The sequence below is a fragment of the Echinops telfairi genome, unplaced genomic scaffold (genome assembly GCF_000313985.2).
Source record: "Echinops telfairi isolate 266 unplaced genomic scaffold, ASM31398v2 ScPeMD7_3509;HRSCAF=4178, whole genome shotgun sequence".
Taxonomy (NCBI): Eukaryota; Metazoa; Chordata; class Mammalia; order Afrosoricida; family Tenrecidae; genus Echinops; species Echinops telfairi.
In genome coordinates, this window is record NW_022107407.1 from 3,969,733 (window position 1) to 3,990,829 (window position 21,097).

Consider the following 21,097-nt stretch of genomic DNA (forward strand, 5'->3'; position numbering starts at 1 on the left):
AGCCAGACTTGCAGGGTAGAATTCGGATCATGATAGTGGGGGTGGGAGGAAGCATTTAGGAACTAGAGGAAAGTTGTATTTTTCATCGTTGCTACATCACACCCTGACTGGCTCATCTCCTCCCTGAGACCCCTCTGCAAGGGGATCTCCAGTGGCCTAAAAATGGGCTTTGGGTCTCCACTCCGCACTCCCCCCACCACCGCCCATCATTCACTATGGTAAGATTTTTTTTATCTTATGATGCCTTATACCTGATCCCTTTGAAACCTCGTGATTGCACAGGCTGGTGAGCTTTTTCCATCTGGGCATTTTTAATGAACTTTTGCTTTCTTCATGAAAGATGTTCTTGCTGCGATCCCAAAGGTATTTAATGAGTTAAATTTGTTCATAAGATGCTCTTGAAATTCAGATAGGATAGACTTAAGGTTTTGTTTTGGCTCTCATGAATTTTTTTCTTTAGTTTTAACTTGAACTTGCATATAAGCAATTGATGATCTGTTCCACAGTTGCCAGTTAGACTATTTTTTGCTGCTGATATTGAGCTTCTCTATTATGTCTTGCCACCGAGGTAGTCAATTCAGTTTCTATGTATTCCGTCTGGAGAAATCCATGTGTATAGTCACCTTTTGTGTTGTTTAAAAAGGTATTTGCTATGAACAAATCGTTGGTTTTGCAAAATTCTTTCGTGCGATCTCCAGCTTCATTTCTATCACTAAGTCCATATTTTCCAATTTCTTTCCTCTTTGTTTCCAACTTTGTCTTTCCTCTTGCCAATAATTATTAAATGCATCTTCATTGCATGTTTGATCAGTTTCTAATTGAAGTTTATGTTAGAAGCCTTCAATTTCCTCTTCTCTAGCTTTTGTGGCTGGTACATAAATGTGAAATAATAGTTGTATTGATATTGGAAGATGAGTATGGAATGACTCAGGCATGTGGATTTACTTTTTTCATTTGGAAATTTGATGAGACCTAAATATAAATCAATTAATGCCCCTGTAATTTATCACTCTAAAGTATACTGTGGATTTTGAATACTTACTAAACTAGCTTATTAACAGTTAAAAAAATAGTTGTATTGATTGAATTTCCTTGAAGTCAGGTAGATACACTGTCTGCCCTGAGTAAACTTGGGCAAGGTACTTCATATCTCAATGACTCACCTTCCTAATTAGTAAAAGAAGGAGACACTACTGTGTAAACACACACATACACATACTTAGAATATGTATTGCCTTTAAGTATTAATAGTATGATATGCTAGTTATCTCCTCCTGTACTATCTTTGGAGATGTTTGAAACTTGGTGACTTGAACGACCAGTGATGAGAGGGTACTTAAAGGTTGTATCCTGCCTTCATTATATTGGACGGTTCTGCTACAGGATTTTATCATAGAATAAAAGATGTTAATGCATGACAAAAATCTCCCTGTTATTTTTGTTGTACTGTGGTGACTTTTGTGTTGTTAGCATGCTGGAAGCTATACCATTGATATTTAGTTACCAACAGGTTTACTTATGATTGTCCGGTTTCAGCAGAACTTTCAGATGAAGACAAATTATGAAGAAAGGACTTACACTGTACTTTCTGAATACCTGAAGAACCACAATAGAATGTTGTCCAATATAGGCTGGGAGATGAGCTCCTAGGCTAGAAGGCACTCGACAATAGACTTGAGCATGGTAGAAACCATAAAGATGGCATGGGACTGGGCCGTTGTCTCTACAGTAATTAAAGCAGCAGAAACAATAATAAAATACATGGGGCTATTAGTAGGCCACTGGAGATCCCCTTGCAGAGGGGTCTAGGGGAGGAGATGAGCCAGTCAGGGTGCGATGTAACAATGATGAGAAATACAACCTTCCTCTAGTTCCTAAAGGTTTCCTCCCCGCTCCCACTACCATGACTCGAATTCTATCTTGCAAGACTGGCTAGACCAGAGGATGTACACTGGTACAGATAGGAACTGAAAATACAGGGAATCCAGGACGGATGAGCCCTATAGGACCAGTGGTGTGAGTGGCAAAACAGGGAGGGTGAAGGGAGAATGGGTAGGAAAGAGGGAACCGATTACATGGAACTGTGTGTGACCTCCTCCCTGGGGGACAGACAACCGAAAAGTGGATGAAGGGAGACGTCGGACAGGGCAAGATATGACAAAATACCCATTTATAAACTATCAAGGGTTCATGCGGGAGGGGGGAGCAGGGAGGGAGGGGAAAAATGAGGACCTAATGTTGGGGGTTTAAGTGGAGAGAAAATGTTTTGAGAAACGATGTACAAATGCGCTTTACACAATTGATGTGTGTATGGATTGCGATAACAGTTGTATGAGCCCCTAATAAAATGTTAAAAAAGAAAAGAAAAAAAAGAATACATGGGGCTATACCTAATGGTACAGTAGGTGAGAGTTAGAATAAGAGAAAGGGGAGTTTAATATTCAAGGGGGACATATCTGAGATTACTGCAATTGCTCCCAGTTTGGGGTTTTAGGTGAGTGTTATGGAAATACTGAGTTATTGCTAGAATATACCCATATCCATTTTCTGAATAGAGATAAATATGAGATATATAATTATAGTACCAGCTCTTTGAAATTGATCATGCATATGATCCTGAACTAAGATAAAACTTAGGCTAGAAAAAGGAGGGAAATTTGTTCTGGAACCCCAAAAAGTCAGTTGTATTTTTAAAAATTATTTTATTGGGGGCTCGTACAATTCTTACCACAATCCATACATACATCCATTGTGTCAGGCACATATGTACATTTGTTGCCCTCATCATTCTCAAAACATTTGCCTTCTACTTTAGCCCTTAATATCTACTTCTACTTTAGCCCTCCCTCTCCCCCATGAACCCTTCATAATTCATAGATTATTATAGTTTTGTCATAAGTTACACCGTCCGACGTCTCCCTCCAACCCCTTCTCTGCTGTCCAGCCCCCAGGGAGGAGGCAATACTTAGATTCTTGTAATCAGTTCCCCCTTTCTATCCCACATTCGTTTCCCCCTCCAGGCATCGCCCCTCTCACCACTGGTCCTGAAGGAGTCATCTATCCTGGATTCCCTGTGTTTCCAGTTGCTCTCTGTACCAATGTACATCCTTTGGTCCAGCCAGATTTGTAAGGCAGAATTGGGATCATGATAGTGGGGCAGGGAGAGCGGAAGAATTTAAGAACTAGAGGAAAGTTGTATGTTTCATCGTTAAAAAGCCAGTTTTTTATTATTGCGTGTGTTGTTTTAACATGGTGTCTTTGTGGTGTCACTCAGCCACATTCAAAGCACTGCTTCTCAGGCATGTGAAGATAATGGAGAGGAATTTAGCTTTGTTGATGAATCTTTGTTTTGGACATGAGTAGGATCTAAATAGAAACATGGACAACTACTTCTTCTTCTTACTTTGACTTGTTATTTTTCCTAGTTTTTAAACAGGCTTCGAGCTGTAATTATAAAGAATAAGAAGACAACAAAAATCTGAAAATACCTTTTCTTAGCCTTATAAAATGGTATAGATTTATCAATTTTTTAACCCATTGGTCCACCACTGAATAATATTTTCTTTTTAAAGTTTGTGTAAAAACAAGTTGTAGATTACACACTCCAGGTCTTTTTATTGGGGTTTCTGTTTTTATTCTTAGAGATACATGATTTCTCACTTGACTCTTGTTTGCTACAATACAGTTTATTGATGATCATTTGTTTATTTTTGAACATTTCAAAAAATTGGGTTAGTGAAGGCTGTAATGCTATTGGAAGGTTTACTATATGGTTTGCATCAAAATATAAAGTTACTTTGGACTAGAAATTTGAGAAGAAAGTAGACACCAGAGAGCCCTGTGTAACCTTTTCATCAATTGTAGCCTTATAGCAGTGAGAAGGTATGCTTTCATGAAAACCTATGTTCAAGAATTTAATATGGTAATATGTTTTAATTCAAAATATAAGTTCACTGTTAGAGTATTTTATAAGAAGAAAGAGTTCATATCAATTTGAGTCATATGTAGTTATAAGTCTTTCAAGCATTAATTACAGGCTCAACAAAAAAACTGGTTCAACAACATTATCTTTCTAAAGCCTTGCTCCACACTGCTCCACAGTTGGACTTTCTCTCTCCCTCCTACAGCCACCACCCCCCCACCCCATCCCCCAGAATACCATGTTTATGTGGCAAAATCTTAACTTGTTACAAGCGCCAACTTCACTTTCTGTACATCTGCATCCCACCAGAGGTGAACATTCGATAGAAATATGCAGACCACCCTTAAATTTATAATTAAAAGCCTCGAGTGGGACTTACATTTCGGTCCAGCAATAATACTCTAATTCCCTAGTCCAGTCATCCTTCTCTGCTAAAGGACTCTTTTCTATCTCCTCAAACCTTCCCCCATTTTCTGCTTCTTAGTACTTTGATAAGGATTTCTTTAGTGCTTTGGAGTGACCACTTTCCGGGCACTTCCTGACCTTCCCTGCCAGTCATATTAAATGAAGATCTCTGAGTGCTGGAGATGAGGGGAAGCATGAGTGTTACTTTCCACTCTTGCCTTAGAAATCCCCCAAGGATTTCATTCCTATCAGGTACTAAGCAAAAGCATCAGACACAATTATTAAAACCACAAAGTTATGTAATAGCATGTAATCTTTTAGGATGACTTCAGTAATGATATGTTGTGCTTACCAGCCTAAAATCTATCTGATATATTCCTTCTTAGCCAAACATAAATTTTATACTACTTCTCCCATAGCACTTTTCATCCAAATACATTCAAATATATTTTTAATAATTTCAATTAGATTATTATAAACACATTATTGAAAAGTGAAACCATATAGAAAGACTTATAATGAAAAAAACACAATTTCAAATTCCCTATGTAAACTTCATCATTTCTGTTATAGATTATATATACATCAGAGGTTTTATTATAAGCCACTAAAATGAGGCAAATATAACAATGGAGTCACCCACTCAGTACATATGAAAGTTAGATGTAACAATATGTTATACTTTCTGTGAAGAATAAAATATGAAAAATGTGAAATATTGTGTGGATTACCAAATTGTGACAGAAACGTAAAATGAGTATATACTTTGGGGAAAAAGTACACGCTGTCACCAATAGACTTGCTTGATGCCACAAACCTTCCCATGTGCAAAAATTTCAATATCTGCAAAGTTCAGTAAACAGAGCACCAAATGAAGTGTCTGTATCTTCTTGTGTAACATTCAGTAAATTCCATTCATAGCAACCATATTGTAACAGAATAAGCCCCAAACTCATTGTGTCAATTTAGATTTGTGGCAACCCTAAGGACAGATTACTTCTCTGGATTTTGGAGGCTGTAGATATTTATCAGAGCAGAAAGCCCCACCTTTTTTCTATTTGGGAATATATATATATATATTTCAGTGTGGGGTGTGTCTTAAGCTAATCACTTTTAAACCTAAATGAGATTTGACACAAAAGAAAATTATATGGGGAAGGCAAACATTGTCTGAAGGTGATAAAGGCAAACTAGTCCTGGTGGCCTAGTGGTTATGGAAAGAAGCAGTACAATACTTTGGGAGTATTCTTAAGCTGTGAGATTTGGATATTATTCATTTATTTCATTGAACTGTCTGAAATGCCTATATCTTGTGTGTGTATTTCTTTTTACTCTGCCCTCTTTTTTGCTCACTCACTTCCCCAATTGAGCAATATGAGTTCTGTGAAGTCTAGCCTTAGGCTAGATCTGCAAGGTTAGCCATTCACAAGCACTAGCTTTTGGGTTGGAGAAAAATAGAACTTTTTACTATCTTTGCCAGTTACAGTCCCAGAAACCCACAGGGGCAGTTTTCCCCTGCCCTATAGTATCATGGTGAGTTGGCATCAACTCTATGGCAGTGAGTGAGAGGGACTAAGTCAACAAGACTGGAATTCCAAGAATGGCCTGCTATGGCAGCTGAAATGAGAATTTATTCCAGATACCACAGAAAAAGACCTTTCCCCTGGAATTTCAACTGTGAGGAAATTAGTTATTTGTTCATTAAAGCCACATTCAGCAGTACTAAGAAATTAAGAAATAGAAATGTAGGGAACCAGCCAAGAGAACCAGTAAAGAGGATATACAATAATTCAGATGATGCTAACTAACCACAGTGGGAGCATTGGAGGTGGTGAGATACCCTTGCACAATGAATATGTTTTAAAAGTGGAGTCAACAAGCTTGGAGTAAATGTTGACAGTGAGAAAAATAGAAGCCACTAAGATTTGTGGTCTGAATTAATATATGGATATATTTGCCACTTACTGGGATGAAGAAAACTAAAGAAACAGCCGGTCTGAGATGGGAAGATAGAATTCAATTTGGGACATGTTAAATCTAAGATAACTATTAGAGATCTGTAAAGAGGTATTCAATAGGTAGGTGGAACTTTAAGTTAGGAATTAGAGCCCAAGTTCAGACTGGTAATACAAATGGAATTCACCAGCATCTAGAGAATATTTAAACCAAAGGAGTAAATGTGGACTGAGAAGGACATTTTAAGTATTGAGCCCTGGAACTCATTGTTAGGAGTTTACAGAGAGAATAGGATGAACAAAAACTAAGAAACATATGTCAGTAATGTAGTAGGTAAACCAAGAGAGAGTTTCAGTAGTATCACCTATCATCTTTCTATTTAGTGATGGATACGAATGTATTTACTTTTTGATGTTGGTTTTCATCTTGTCTTGAAACTAAATGAAGAAGGTATTTCGAGGGTGGGAGTTGCGGGGAGAACAATTTGTAGGACATTGAGTATAGGTTAAGATTGAAGTTAAAGAGTAGGAGTCACTGGGAACCTGTTAAGAGCAGTTTGGTCCTCTGCTGGAAGCAAGAGCCATGTGCAAAGAAAGAAGGTTTGAGAGAGAATCAGAAGAGAATGATTTAGTTATCACAAGTTTGGAGCTTTTGAAAATTTTGCTGAAATGAGGAAATGGCCATAGTACTGGTGAGGGAAATGGGATCAAGAGAGGTTGCTTCTAAGTAGAGAGCATTTTGTTAGTTATGTACCTTGTTCTTTGAAATGGAAGAGTTGTTAAGGAGTAGTCATTGCTGCAGTGTTAACTCTGAGTTGGTAAGGGGATTAAATGGGCCAAGTGAGAGGGTTGACTGTAGATTGAGCAATGGCAGTTCATCCATGGAAACAGAGAAAGGAAAAGCTACATATTACAAGTGCTACTAGTTTGTGGAAATAAGAGCTTGTGGCATTAGGGGCTACTAGTGGTAATAGGGCCTTCTAGGGTGCTCTTTTATCACTTTTATTGAAGTGGAGTAAGAACAAAAACACAACTAAAAAGCAGAAAATGGAGGAAGGTTTGAGGAGATAGAAAAGAGTCCATTAGCAGAGAAGAATGACTGGATTGGGGAATTATATTATTATTGCTGGACAGAAATGTAGGGCCCACTTGGGGCTTTTGATTATAAACTTAAGGGTAGTCTGCATTTTTCTATGGAGTGTTCACTTCTGGTGGGATGCAGATGGACAGTAAGTGAAGTAGGTATTTGTGACAAGTTAGAGTTTTGCCACATAAGGATGACATTTTGGGAGTGGGGTTGGGGGGGTGCAGAGAGAGAGAGAGATTTTAAATATGTTCAAAGATTTTCTGCAAAGAAATGGAAAACTAATCACCAGCCATTTATTATATTTGAGTATTATTTAAAAGGTTAATGGTTACATATTTATTTGGCTTCACATATGTTATTCAATGTTCCTCCTAACTGGCATTGTATTATAGGACATAAATCATTACTACAAGGCATTACAATAAATAACCTTTAACCTTTTTAATAATACACAGATACAATAATTCCTTTACCCCTGGACCATAGTTATTTATATACGTATGACCTGGGACTCTTGACAGGATGGTTCCAGAAGGCTCGGGCCTCCAATTAATCTGAATCAGCCAGGGGGTTTTTTCCCGGCCACTCCAGAAGCAGCTGTTCTCTTCTCAGCTGCAGCATATCATTCCTTACAATCAATACAAGTACAGGAACCAAAAGAGTCATTCTAGGAATCAAATACTTCAGCCAAAATCTCTAATTCTTGCATGGGTCTGGGAAGAGTGTAGGGGAAAATACTGATAGAATTCACCTGTGAGTAATTTCAAAACAAGCTTCTCTGGAGTGGCATTTTGCCATGTATAAAATGAGCTGTGAACCAGGAGGAGGAAATCTCACTACTAGCAAGAACCAGGAGTGGAGTGTGTCCTAAGGACCTGAGATCCCTGGGCAGTGAACCTCCTGGATCCAGATGATAGCTATACCATTAGAAGAACAGCAGCAGAACCAGGAGCCAGAGCATGGGACATGGTGATGGACTTCCCAACCCATGGAGCAAGTTAAAATGAGTGCTTTTGTGCAGGGGGAAGGCTTACTGATTGAAAGGGAGAGGGTGCCTCTAGGTACTGAGTTGGGGAAGTTGGACTTGCTGACCACAGGAAGTAGGCCTTAGTGCCATTGGGCTGAGGCTTACAGCAGAGGAATGGTGTGTGTCTTTAGGCATTTATTTGTAACATGCACTGGTAAACAAGTACCCTGAACTTTTCTCACTGGCATTACAATGTGCTAACATCTTTAATAAACCCTCTTAATCATGAATTTTGTCTGTGAGTTTCTGTGTAGCTATTGCAATGGATAGCAGAACTTACACATAAAATTAGAGAATTGTTTTCAGACAACTCAATTATTATTATTATTATTATTATTAAGACAACTCAATAGAGATTATTTACTAAGACCTTACAATTGGATACTGAACTTGCTCCTCACGTCTTGGGAGTTAAGTTTTAGTCTGGAACTTCAATTGTTTCCTTCTGTACAGTAGAGGAATTCCAAAAGAGTTTCCCTTTGTAGTGTCCTGGCAAGTAGAAGAGCGGGCAGGAGTTGGATCTTATATTCTCTAAGAATTTTATTAACAGGAAATTGTTTCTTCTTCAACAATAAGAATGGTAATTTCAGCTGACACTAAAATGCTTTAGGAAGATATTTTTCCAAACAGAGATACATTCAGGTTCACTTAGTGAAACTTGAATATAAGAAACAAACAAAAATACAAGAAAATCTTCATCTATGAAATGGCATCGCATTGTAATTATTTTCATGCTGTTTTGTGCACAACAGCAGCCAACTAAGATGCACTAGCAAACTTTTATTATTCTGTAAATCAGTCCATTGGTTATGGTGCTATGGACAAAGTTGTTAAATTTTAGTTTAGTTCTTTGTATGAAATCTTGAAGATACATTACTCTTCAGAGAGCACAGTCAGCTTAAGCTAAAAATTGATCTACTTTGAGAAGGGGAAGGAGAGACTTGGGTCCCGAGTCCTGTGATGGGGCTGAAAATCCAGGATCCCAAAGGCTTCCTTCTAATTTTTTCTAACCAGTGATTCCTGGCCTACGTTCTTACTGTTGGCATAGTTGTCTCAAGGGATACTATGAAACTCTGGAAAGACAAAGTTGTGTTTTTGTTGTGTTTAACATTTTTTTATATAAGCCATGAGATAAGAATGGATGCATCTTGCTAACAAATTCAGTCACAATTTGTGGAGTATTATATAAACGACTCTTATGAACTTGCTTTTAGTGACAGCAGAAAATGGGTGAGGAGAAGCAAAATCAATGCCATCACTTTTGCAAAGGCAGCCCAGTACAGTGATTGTAACTGCTGAATTATAGAGAATGGAGGAGCAGCGAAAACGAGGAAGAATGAGATAGATTAACACTGTTTGTAACAATGGTCTCAAGCATAATACATAAGACTAATCCATGTCATAAGAAAGCAAGGGTGGAATTAAAATAGCAAATACATGGTTGTGGACCCCATTCATTAAGCACCCTCAAAACAAAAGATTCACACCAAAGTCCATTTACTGCCAGTTTCATAACCTTGGGATAGCAGTCCTCTGCTCCTTCTTGTACTAGGGCAGTGGTTCTTGACCTGTGGTGTGGGATACAGAAAGATTTTTTCCAAGTGGTCTCCCCCAAATATATGCCAAACCCAAGACGCTGCTTGCCACACATGCTAAATGACTGTCCACTAGGAGCTCAAGGAAAGAAGATCAGAGATTATTCTCCCTGAGGGTTATCAGCCATCTAGAGCAACCAAACTGTATAGTCTGACCCACCCTAAGTAGGGCCCCGCTCCCTTCTGATAAGGGTAGTGATTATTCCCTTGAAGGAGAGCCCTAAGGCAAAGTCGGGACCACTCAAAAATTACTAAGGTTAGGCTACTATATTGAGTCTAGTGTCCGCCCATCTTGCCACATATGTACCCCTATTTCCTCCTTTTACTATTGTGTGTACATCCCTAGGTCATCCTCCTCCTATTGCTTATATTGCCTATGTTACAACCCCTTCCTATGATGTAGGTCGTTATCTGTAATCAGGAGGCTTGCATGCCCCCAAAGATATATAAGCTTTGGTTAAAAATAAATCATAGCTCTCTCCTGCCCTCTTGTCTCCACCTCCATATATACCACCAAGAGAAGCTGAGGTAAGCATGCTACCATGAAATGTGTCCGACTTCCTTATTTTATTCTCTTCCCTATCTCTCCTATTCTCTATGCCTTTCATATATCATATATGATAACTGTACAGTTGTGCCTACCGAACCCATGATAGTAGTGAGGGGCTGGTTACCCCCACACTGTGGCTCATGGCACCTTTGGGGGTCTAATGACCCTTTCACAGGGGTCGCCAAATTCATGACTACCAAAATTACAATTATAAGTAGGAGCAAAAATAATTTTATGGTTTGGGAGTCACCACAAAATGAGGAACTGTATTAAAGGGTCGCAACATTAGGAAGGTTGAGAACCACTGCACTAGAGCATTCCTAGGGAGTGTCTTAGTTTCTTTCTTTTCTTTTACATTTTTTTATAATACTTTTACTGGGGGCTCTTACATCTCTTATCACAATCCATACATATTGTTACTGCCGACTTTCCCGTGGCCCTAGGAACAGAGAGGCAGAGTCACCGAGGCTGCAAACAACAAAGGAGTTTATTTGCTAGCTCGAGCTAGGGCCCAAGTGCTAAGGCACCAACCCAGTGGTCACCAAAGACAAGGACCCCAGCCTGGGGCATAAGCCAAGCTTTTATACTCTTTACAGGTTACATAAACTGGGTGAAACTATCCCCCCTGGGTGAGACTATTTCCCCCTCACCCTCCCATAGTTCAATGACTTTATCTGGAGACAATCGGTTGTGCAGGTCTTGTTGGTTGACTGGCTCCACTCTCGGAACATTCCAATTGTGTTCACTCAGAACTTTTCCAGGTGCGGCCAGCACCATTGTGATCACTGGGCCTTGGCAGGTGTGGTCAGCATCATTGTGATCACTGGGCCTTGGCAGGTGTGGTCAGCATCATTGTGATCACTGGGCCTTGGCAGGTATGGTCAGCGTCATTTGGGGGAGAGAGTGGCTTTGTTAGGAGAGTGAAACTCAAGGCTGTTAGAGAAATGAAACAATGCTGGAGGAAAAGAGAAAAAAATGAAACGTAAGCCTATTTAAAAAGGCTCAGCCTGTCATGGAGTCTCTGCTGCCTTACAATATATCCATTGTGTCAAGCACATGTCTACATATGTTGCCATCATCTTTTTCAAAACATTTTCATTCTACTTGCGCCAGCACCTCATTGGTATCAGCACCTCATTTTTTTCTCCCTCCCTCCCTCCCTCCCTCCCCCACCCTCTCCCAGCATGAACCCTTGGTAATATTTTTTTTTCATGTATTACACCATCCACTGTCTCCCTTCACCCACTTTTCTGTTGTCTGTCCCTCTGGGAAGGGGACCACACATTGATCCTTGTAATTGGTTCCCTTGCACACACACTCCTTCCCTTACCCTCCCAGTTTCTTTACCTCCCTTATTGGTGCTGAGGGGTTAATCTGTCCTGGATTCCCTGTGTTTCGAGCTCTTATCTGTACCAGTGTACATGTTCTCATCCAGCCAGATTTGTAAGGTAGAATTGTGGTCATGAATGTGTGTGTGTGTGTGTGTGTGTGTGTGTGTGTGTGTGTGTGTGTGTGTGTGTGTGTGTGTAAGCATTAAAGAACTAGAGAAATTTGTATGTTTCATCAGTGCTATACTGCACCCTGACTGGCTTGTCTCTTCCTTGTGGCCCTTCTGAAAGGGGATGTCCAATTGACTACTGATGAGCTTTGGGTCTCCACTCTGCCCTCCCCCTCATTCACATCAATATGATTTTGTTTTATTATGTGTCTTTGATGCCTGATACCTGATCCCATCGACACCTCATGATCACACAGGCTGGTGTGCTTATTCCATGTGGGTTTTGTTGCTTCTCAGCTAGATGGTCGCTTGTTTATCTTCAGGCCTTTAAGACCCCAGACACTATATCTTTTGATAGCCAGGCACCATCAGCTTTCTTCACCACATTTGCTTATGCATCCATTTTGTCTTCAATGATCATGTCAGGGAAGGTAAGCATTACAGAGTGCCATGTTAGTAAAACAAAATGTTCTTATATGTATTTGTATGTATTTATAAGTCCACCAGAAGTTCCTATATCTCAAGTTCCTTTCCATTATTTGTTGTTCTCTGTTTTGTTTTGAATTGGGCTGTTAGTATAGATGCAAGGTGATATCTCATCATTGTTTTGATTTGCATCTCCAGGATGGCTGGTGATCATATCTCCTTATGTGTTTGTTAGCCATTGAAATACCATCTTCTGTGAATTGTCTATTCATGTTCTTTGCCTGACTTTTATCTTATTTATTTTTTTAAAATCATTTTATTGGAGACTCATAGGATTCTTATCGCAATCCATACATCCATCCATTGTGTCAAGCACATTTGTACATTTGTTGCCCCCATCATTCCCAAAAATTTGTTTTCTACTTGGGCTCTTGGAATCAGCTCCTCATTTTTCCCCTCCCTCTCAGCTTCCCCCTACCTCCTGAACCCATGATAATTTATAAATTATTATTATTTTATCATATCTTACACTTACTCCCTTCACCCACTTTTCTGTTGTCCATCCACCAGGGAGGAGGTTATATGTAGATCCTTATAATTGATTCCCCCTTGCTGCCTGACCTTTGTTCTACCCTCCTGGTATTGCCACTCTCACCACAGGCCCTGAGGGGTTCATCTGTCCTGGATTCCCTGTGTTTCCAGTTCCTATCAGCACAATTGTACATCCTCTGGTCTAACCAGGTTTGTAAGGTAGAACTGGGATCATGATAGTGAGAGGGGAGGAAGAATTTAAAAGCTGGATGAAAGGTGTGTGTTTCATCTATGCTACGCTACACCCTGAGTGATTCATCTCCTCCCCGCTGCCCCTCTGGAAAAGGATGTCCAGTTGTCTACAGATGGTCTTTGGGTCCCCAATCGGCATGCCCCCTCATTTACAATATGATTTTTTTGTTCTTTGATGCCTGATACCTGATCTATTCAATGCCTCGTGATCACACAGGCTGGTGTGCTTCTTCCATGTGGACTTTGTTGCTTCTGGACTAGATGGCCGCTTGTTTATCTTCAAGCCTTTAAGACCCCAGATGCTCTATCTCTCGATAGCCGGGCACCATCAGCCTCTTCACCACACTTACCTATGCACACATTTGTCTTCAGCATTTGTATTGGGAAGGTGAGCACACAATGATGGTTTTTGTTATTTGGTATCTGCTACCTGATTCCTTCAACACCTCATGATCACACAGGCTGGTGTTCTTCTTCCATGAAGAATATTGAAAGTGCCATAGACTGCCAATGGGACAATTGGCATTTGGACAATGGGACAATCAAGTCTGTCTTGGAAGAAGTACTAGATTGCTCCTTTGAGGCAAGGATGGTGAGACTTCATCTCACATGTTTTGGACATACTGTCAGGAGAGACCAGTCCCTGGATACCAACATCATATGTGAAAAAGTAGCTGGGTGGACGCTTAGGCTGGATTGACAATGGACTCAAGCATGTGGATGGCCAAGGACTGGGCAGTGGTGAATAAAGACACTGTAGGTTGGAACCTAGTCAAAGACAACTAACAATGACCTGACTGTAAAGGTTTAAAGGGGATAATTCCATACATGAATTTTGCTATCTTCATTTGGTTATTATGTGTTTTGTATTGGTTTCAGTTGAAGTGTTACTAACTTCCTTTAATATAATTATTGAGGTATAGCCAAAAATATATTGGGCTATGCTTTTACTACTTTGAAACTTTGAACAATTGATAATAAGTTTGTTTTACATAGTATAAGACAGTGGTTCTCAATCTTCCTAATGCCACGACCCTCAATACAGTTCCTCATGTTATGGTGACCCACCCCCACCCCCCAACCATAAAATTATTCTCATTGCTACTACATAGCTTTAATTTTGCTACTGTTATGAATCACATGACCCCTGTGAAAGGATCATTCAACCCCCAAAGGGGTCATGACCCACAGGTTGAGAACTGCTGGTATAAGGAGTAAAAAAGATTCACTGCATGAGAATAGTAATCAGAGCCTTAGAATTATACTGGAGACTTAATTTTTTTTAGATATAGAAAAATTGATCTCGTCCACTTTTCCTAAATTCATAATGTGCACATTCCAAGTTCTGCTCATTAGAAGATTTTTGCAGCTGTTTCTCTTTTCCTTGAGTCATGTCCCATCAGCAAATAAAGATCCTGAAGGCTCTACTCCCATAGTGGGTTTTACTCAATTCATGTTACCATAGTTGACTTCCCTCCAAGAAATCAGCTCCTTTTCAGTCATATTTTGAGTGTCATTGGACCTGAGGGACCTATCCTCAGGCAGTATTTCTGACAATGTTCTGCTTCTTTTGGTTAACCTTTTAGAATGTGAAAATGCTTTGAAATTATCCATGAGGTTTTCAGGGGCTTCTTCTGCTATAGTGGGCACACCTGAGTCCTTCTTAGTTGTCTGTTCTTAGCCTGGAAGCTACACTGAAACCTGTTCACTTTGGAAGACCATGTTGGAATTTGAAATACCAGTAGCATAGCTTCCAGAATCACAGCAACACACAAGACACCACAGTACAATAAACTGGCAGACAAGTGGTTCCAAATGGAAATGTAAAATTAACAATACTTGTTAGAGGGGAATTAACTTTTAAGCAATTCACTTTCTGACCTCTGGGTCATGAATGTTATTTATGAGTATGCTTAAATATCTTCACAGTTGTCTAATGAAAAGTTATATTCTTTTATCTTTTGTATTTTTTCACAGCTGTTGTGAACTTGGATAATTCTGTGGTTGACCTGGAGACACTCCAAGCTCTCTATGAGAATGTGAGTAATAGAAAGAATTTTATGTGTGAGTATAAAATAATATATACACAACACATTTCTATATACATTGTTTGTTTGTTTTTCTTTAATGCCATCTAAGGAAATTTCATCTGGGTGCACTGGATTTCTGAATTTATTTAAGAGTAAATGAAAATGAACCCACTGCCATCAAGTCAATTCTGGGTCAAAGCAATGCTATCTAGGGTTTCCCAAGCAGTAAATCTTTATAGGGGCCCACAACATTATCTTTTCCCTGAGGATCAGCTGGTGATTTTGAACCTCTGACCTTGCAACTGGCATTACAATGTATACTCAACAATACCACCAGGGCTCCTTCTCTTTAAGTACCAGTTAAAATATTGTCTAGGACAATTATGTGGTCTGTGGTTTAAGATAATGAATGGAAACATTTACCACGAAGTCAACATAATTACACTTAAAAATTTTATGAGTAATTTTATAATACAGGGAATCCAGGACAGATGACCCCTTCAGGATCAGTGGTGAGAATGGTGATACAGGGAGGGTGAAGGAAAGGTGGTGTAGAAAGCGGGAACCATTACAAGGATCTACATATAAGCCCCTCCCTGGGGGACTGACAACAGAAAAGTGGGTAAAGGGAGACGTCGGACAGTGTAAGATATGACAAAATAATAATAATTTCTAAATTATCAAGGGTTCATGAGGGAGGGGTGGGTGGGCTGGGAAAGGGAAACATGAGGAGCTGATACCAAGGGCTCAAGTAGAAAGCAAATGTTTAGAGAATGATGATGGCAACAAATGTACACATGTGCTTGACACAATGATGTATGTATGGATTGTGATAAGAGTTGTACGAGTCCCCAATAAAATGATTTTAAAAAAATATTATAATGGTACTGGGTAGTGAAGTTGGTCCACATTGAGCAACTAACCACAAGATCAGTGGCTCAAACCCACCAGTCATACTGGGGGAGAAAGTTGATGCTGTTATATTTTTTAAAGCCTTGAAACTCAAAAGGGCAGTTCTACTTTGTTTCATGGGGTTTCTATGTGTTAGTATGGACTTGACAGTGTGAGTTTAGCTTTTTGCTATGTAGATACTGAAAATAAATAAATAAATAAATATTGACAGTTTTATAGACATATTGACATATAATTCACATATCACACAATAGTTTAAACACATTGAAAAGAAATAGGCAATCATAACTGTTGTGGGTCCAGATAAAAGAAGACCACTACAATGTCCAATTAGAATTATTGAAGTCTTATTTTTAATATCAGGGTCTCCTGTGCTGCAGTGGAATATCCAAACGGGAACCTCTCTCCAGACTGCAGCCCCCTCTTCCCTGGCCAATTTTCTTTTAAATTATTCAGGGAGGGCAGAATACAGTAAGCAGAAGGAAAAAGCAAGTTAAAATACATATATCACTAAGTGATATTGAGAGAAGTTAGACAAAAGTATGTTTAGGTAAAGTTTCAGGTGCCTTGTTTTATGATCCCATTCCTGGATTTTGTCTCTAGCTTGTTCTCCTAGTGGGGGAGGAAAATGAACACTCCTGTCCTAGAGAGACAGATTTGTTAAAGGTAGAGGGGTAGTTTAGACAAGAATTGCTGAGGGGGCACATACAAACCTGCACTCCATTGTGATGTTAAAACAGATGACCTCAGGTCAGGTGAAGGGCAGTCTAGCAGGGGTGGGTGGGGGATCGCCTCAGGGAAAAATGTTCTCAGGACAGTTCTGCTTAAATGTGGTGATATGAGCTTGTCTATTTCAATAACTACAATCAATTTTAGAACATTTTGGTTTTCTTGTACTCATTGTTACTGGTTTCCCATTTCCCCCTCTCCAAGAACCTATTAATACAGTTACTGTATTAATACTGGATTTCATATAAATAAAAACATACAGCAGCAAATAGCAAAAAACAAAACTTAGTAACCATAACAAAGTAAAACAGAAACCTCAGTTGAAAAGTATCTAACTAACTTTCTGAGGGGCTGCTAACTGCTTCCAAGAAACAATTTAAAATAAACTTACATATACATCATCATTGGAAAAGGGTTCTAATGTTTCCACATTTTTGGCAGCAGTTGTTATTGTCTGTTTTTTATTAGTAGTTATGAAATAATGGCTCATAGTTTTTTCACATATCACTCAATTTAATCATTCAATCATATTAAGAAGACTTATACAATCATCACCACAATCAATTTCAGAATATATTTTCCTCATACTCATTATTGCTAGCTTCTCATTTCCCCCCATCTTCTTCTGCCCTGCTCCTATCCAGTGACTGTCTCTATCAATCTACCTATTCTGAATGTCTTATACAGAAAATCATTCAAACCAAAACACAATCATACAAAATCATACAAATCAAGCAAACAAACAAAACTGACAACAATGACTAGACAAAACAGGAAAACTTCAATAAAAGAAAAAGCAGAAAATACTGAAAACTGAAACAACTCTGAACTGGGCCACAAGGTGTCCAGTTGCCTACAGATGGGCTTTGGGTCTCCACTCTGCACGCACCCTCATTTACAATGATATGATATTTTGTTCTTTGATTCCTGATACCTGATCCCTTTGACACCTCATAGTCACACAGGCTGATGTGCTTCTTCCATGTGTGCTTTGTTGATTCTGAGCTAGATGGCTGCTTGTTTATCTTCAAACTTTTAAGACCCCAGATGATATATCTTTTGATAGCCAGGCACCATCAGCTTTCTTCACCACATTTGCTTATGTACCCATTTGTCTTCAGTGGTCATTGTAAATGAGGGTGAGTAAAGAGTGGAGATCCAAAGCCCATCTGTAGGCAGCTGGACACCCCCTCACAGAAGGGTCGTGGGTCGGGATGGGGGTAGCAGAGATGAGCCAATCAGGTTGCAGTGTAGCAACGATGAAACACACAACTTTCCTCTAGTTCTTAAATGCTTCCTCCCCTCCACTATCATGATCCCAATTCTACCTTACAAATCTGACTAGACCAGAGAATATACACTGGTACAGATAGGAGCTAGAAACACAGGGAATCCAGGACAGATCATCCATTCAAGACCAGTGGTGAGAGTGGCAATACTGGGAGGCTGGAGGGAAGGTGGGGTAGAAAGGGTGAACCAATTACAAGGACCTACATATAGCCTCCTCCCTGGTGGATAGACAACAGAAATGTGGGTGAAGGGAGACATCAAACAGTGTTAGATATGACAAAATAATAATAATTTACAAATTATTAAGAGTGCATGAGGGAGGATGGAGTGGGGAGGGAAGGGAAAAATGAGCTGATATCAAGGGCTCGAGTAGAAAACAAATGTTTTGAGAAATGATGGCAACAAATATACAAATGTGCTTGACACAATAGATGGATGCATGGATTGTGATAAGAGTTGTACGAGCCCCCAATAAAAGGATTTTTTAACAAATGGGCCAAAAGGGAGATCACATGTTAGAAATTACATTTTAACCTAACTACATCTGCCATAATCAATTTTGCAATGTTCTTTGGTTGATAGCATGATTATTCATATCCCTCCATTATGATCAGAGGGAATTCACTGGAGCCTGAATCCACGTGGGGATAGTGAAAATGGGTTCTGGGCTTCCACTGTCATCCATAACCTTCTGTAAACCAGAAGCTCTAATACCATTGTTTCCTTCGGATTTTGATTTTATTATTTTCAGTCCTTGGATTACACAGGCTGGTTTGCTTCTTCCATGAGAACCTAGTGGAAGCCTCACTTAGATGACTACTTGTTTCAAGACAAGGTTTTAAGACCTTAGATACTGTTTCTGATAGTCAGGCACCATCTAGTTTCTTCATCACATCGTTTTATGTGCTTCATGTGCATTCACTGAGTCTTCACGTGAAGACTATGACTAGGTGTCATTATTAGTCCCAGTTTACAGATGAGGAAATTCAGATATAATAAATGACTTGTTCAAGGTTGCACAAATAATACAATGATGGAGCTGAGATTGAATTCATTCTGGGTCCATTTCTGTATACTAAAGCAATGCATTTCACTTCCAATGGTAAGGCATTCGGTATTTATTCTAATTCACTTTTTTTCAACAACATGGTGAGAAATGTAGTTATTTATCATATAACATGGCTTGTTCTTTGGAAATATGTTATATATGATGAGGAGCCCTACCTGTGTAGTGGTTTATGCAATATACTGCTAATTGACAGGTCAGCAGTTTGAAACCATCAACCACTCTGTGGCAGAAAGATGAGGCTTTCTACTGCCACAGAAAGTTACAATCTCAGAAACCCACAGGGACAGTTCTACTGTGTCCTATAGAGCCATTGTGATTCTGAATTGATTTACTGACTGTGATTATATTAGATGATTTTAGCTGAGACATAGCATCAAATAATTGATTCACACAGTAAAAAAGCAGTTCTCTTCAGCTGTTTTCTTGTACTTTTGATTATATCAAAGAGAATGTCTTAGCATGATCCTGGTTTTGTTTCTAATTTCTTTTGGCTCTATTTCTTTTTATTTCTCAATAGGCCTGCATTTTAATATGCTCTTGTTACACATTGGTTAAATGCCCAGTTGCTAGCTGGAAGGTAAACAAGTAGAAGTCAGAGCTCCTCTGGGGACAAAGATGAGATAATGTGCTTCCATGAAACTTTTAGCCTTGAAGACCTTGTAGGGGAGTTCTACTTTTTGCTCCAGGATAGCTGTGAGTTCAGAATGACTCTCAATCAGTGGTTTTGGTTTGGGCTCTTTGAGACATGACCTTGGATGATCTTTGGAGCATGACTTGTCTATTCCAGATCAAAGAATAGCTCTGAGAGACATATGTGAGCAGGGTGCAGGATATCTTCCTGACCACTGTTCGAAGGCTGTGCCCCAACCTGCTTGTTCTGGATACTTTCCAAAAATATATACATGTATTCTCACTTCTGAAACTCATACCTTTGTAAGAAAATCATCCCCATAAACATATAAGATCCAAGCCTGAATTTGGCGCTCAGTGAGCACAGAAAGCATCCATGTTGAGTCGAGTGAATTATCAATGAGGATTAAGAGAGAAAACATGGATGACTTATTATGTAGTTTTTGTTGCATAATGCATATCATGGATTGAATTGTGTCCCCTCAAAATATGTGGTGGAGACATTCACCTTTATGCTTGTAGACATAATCCCATTTGGAAATGAGGTATTTCTGTTGTATTAATGAGGCAGTATTCCTGCTGGGTATATTTGAGTCACTCTCCTTTGAAACATAAAAAATAAAATAAACACAAACTAACAGCAGAGAATGGAGTAAGACTGAGGCTAAGACGTATGGAGATCTCCAAGGAGTTAAGAAGCAGAAGCTAAAGTCACGTGGACATTTTTTCTGAGAGGACAGAGAAAGATAAGAGTTCTCCTTAAGTCAACACTCTGAATTTATACTTCTAGGCTCCTGAACTCTGAGAAGCTGGTGTGTTGGACAGCGTTCTCTAGAGAGATAAAACCAAATTGCTGATAGTTTAATATATTTATTTATAAAGATAATTAGATATATAACAAGAAATGAACTGTTAAATCATATACAGGTAAATATACAATACAAGAAATAAAGAGATAAATTATAAAGAACTACAAATGGATCAATGCAACTCATTCCTGTGAGAGAGAGTTGTGAGATACTAGCAGTCCTTCAAGTCTCGTCTACTGCCAGATCTTCCTCTATTTATAGAGAGAGCTATGCTATGTCAGCACAGCAGCCAATCACAAGGCAGGTCACCAACTGCCAGCCAGGTCACCAACTGCCTGTCCCCAGCTCCAGAGATGTCTTAAAGGGACCTCAACTTACAG

General features: G+C 39.2%; 1 protein-coding gene across 1 annotated transcript in view; it reads left to right on the forward strand.

Moving 5' to 3' along the window:
* Positions 1-21,097, forward strand: part of FMN2 (formin 2) — a 409,490-nt gene that overhangs the window by 235,281 nt on the left and 153,112 nt on the right. The window contains exon 6 of the mRNA XM_045294279.1: positions 15,226-15,287. Within this exon, the coding sequence (XP_045150214.1) occupies positions 15,226-15,287 (62 nt within the window). The remainder of the gene's footprint in view (positions 1-15,225; positions 15,288-21,097) is intronic.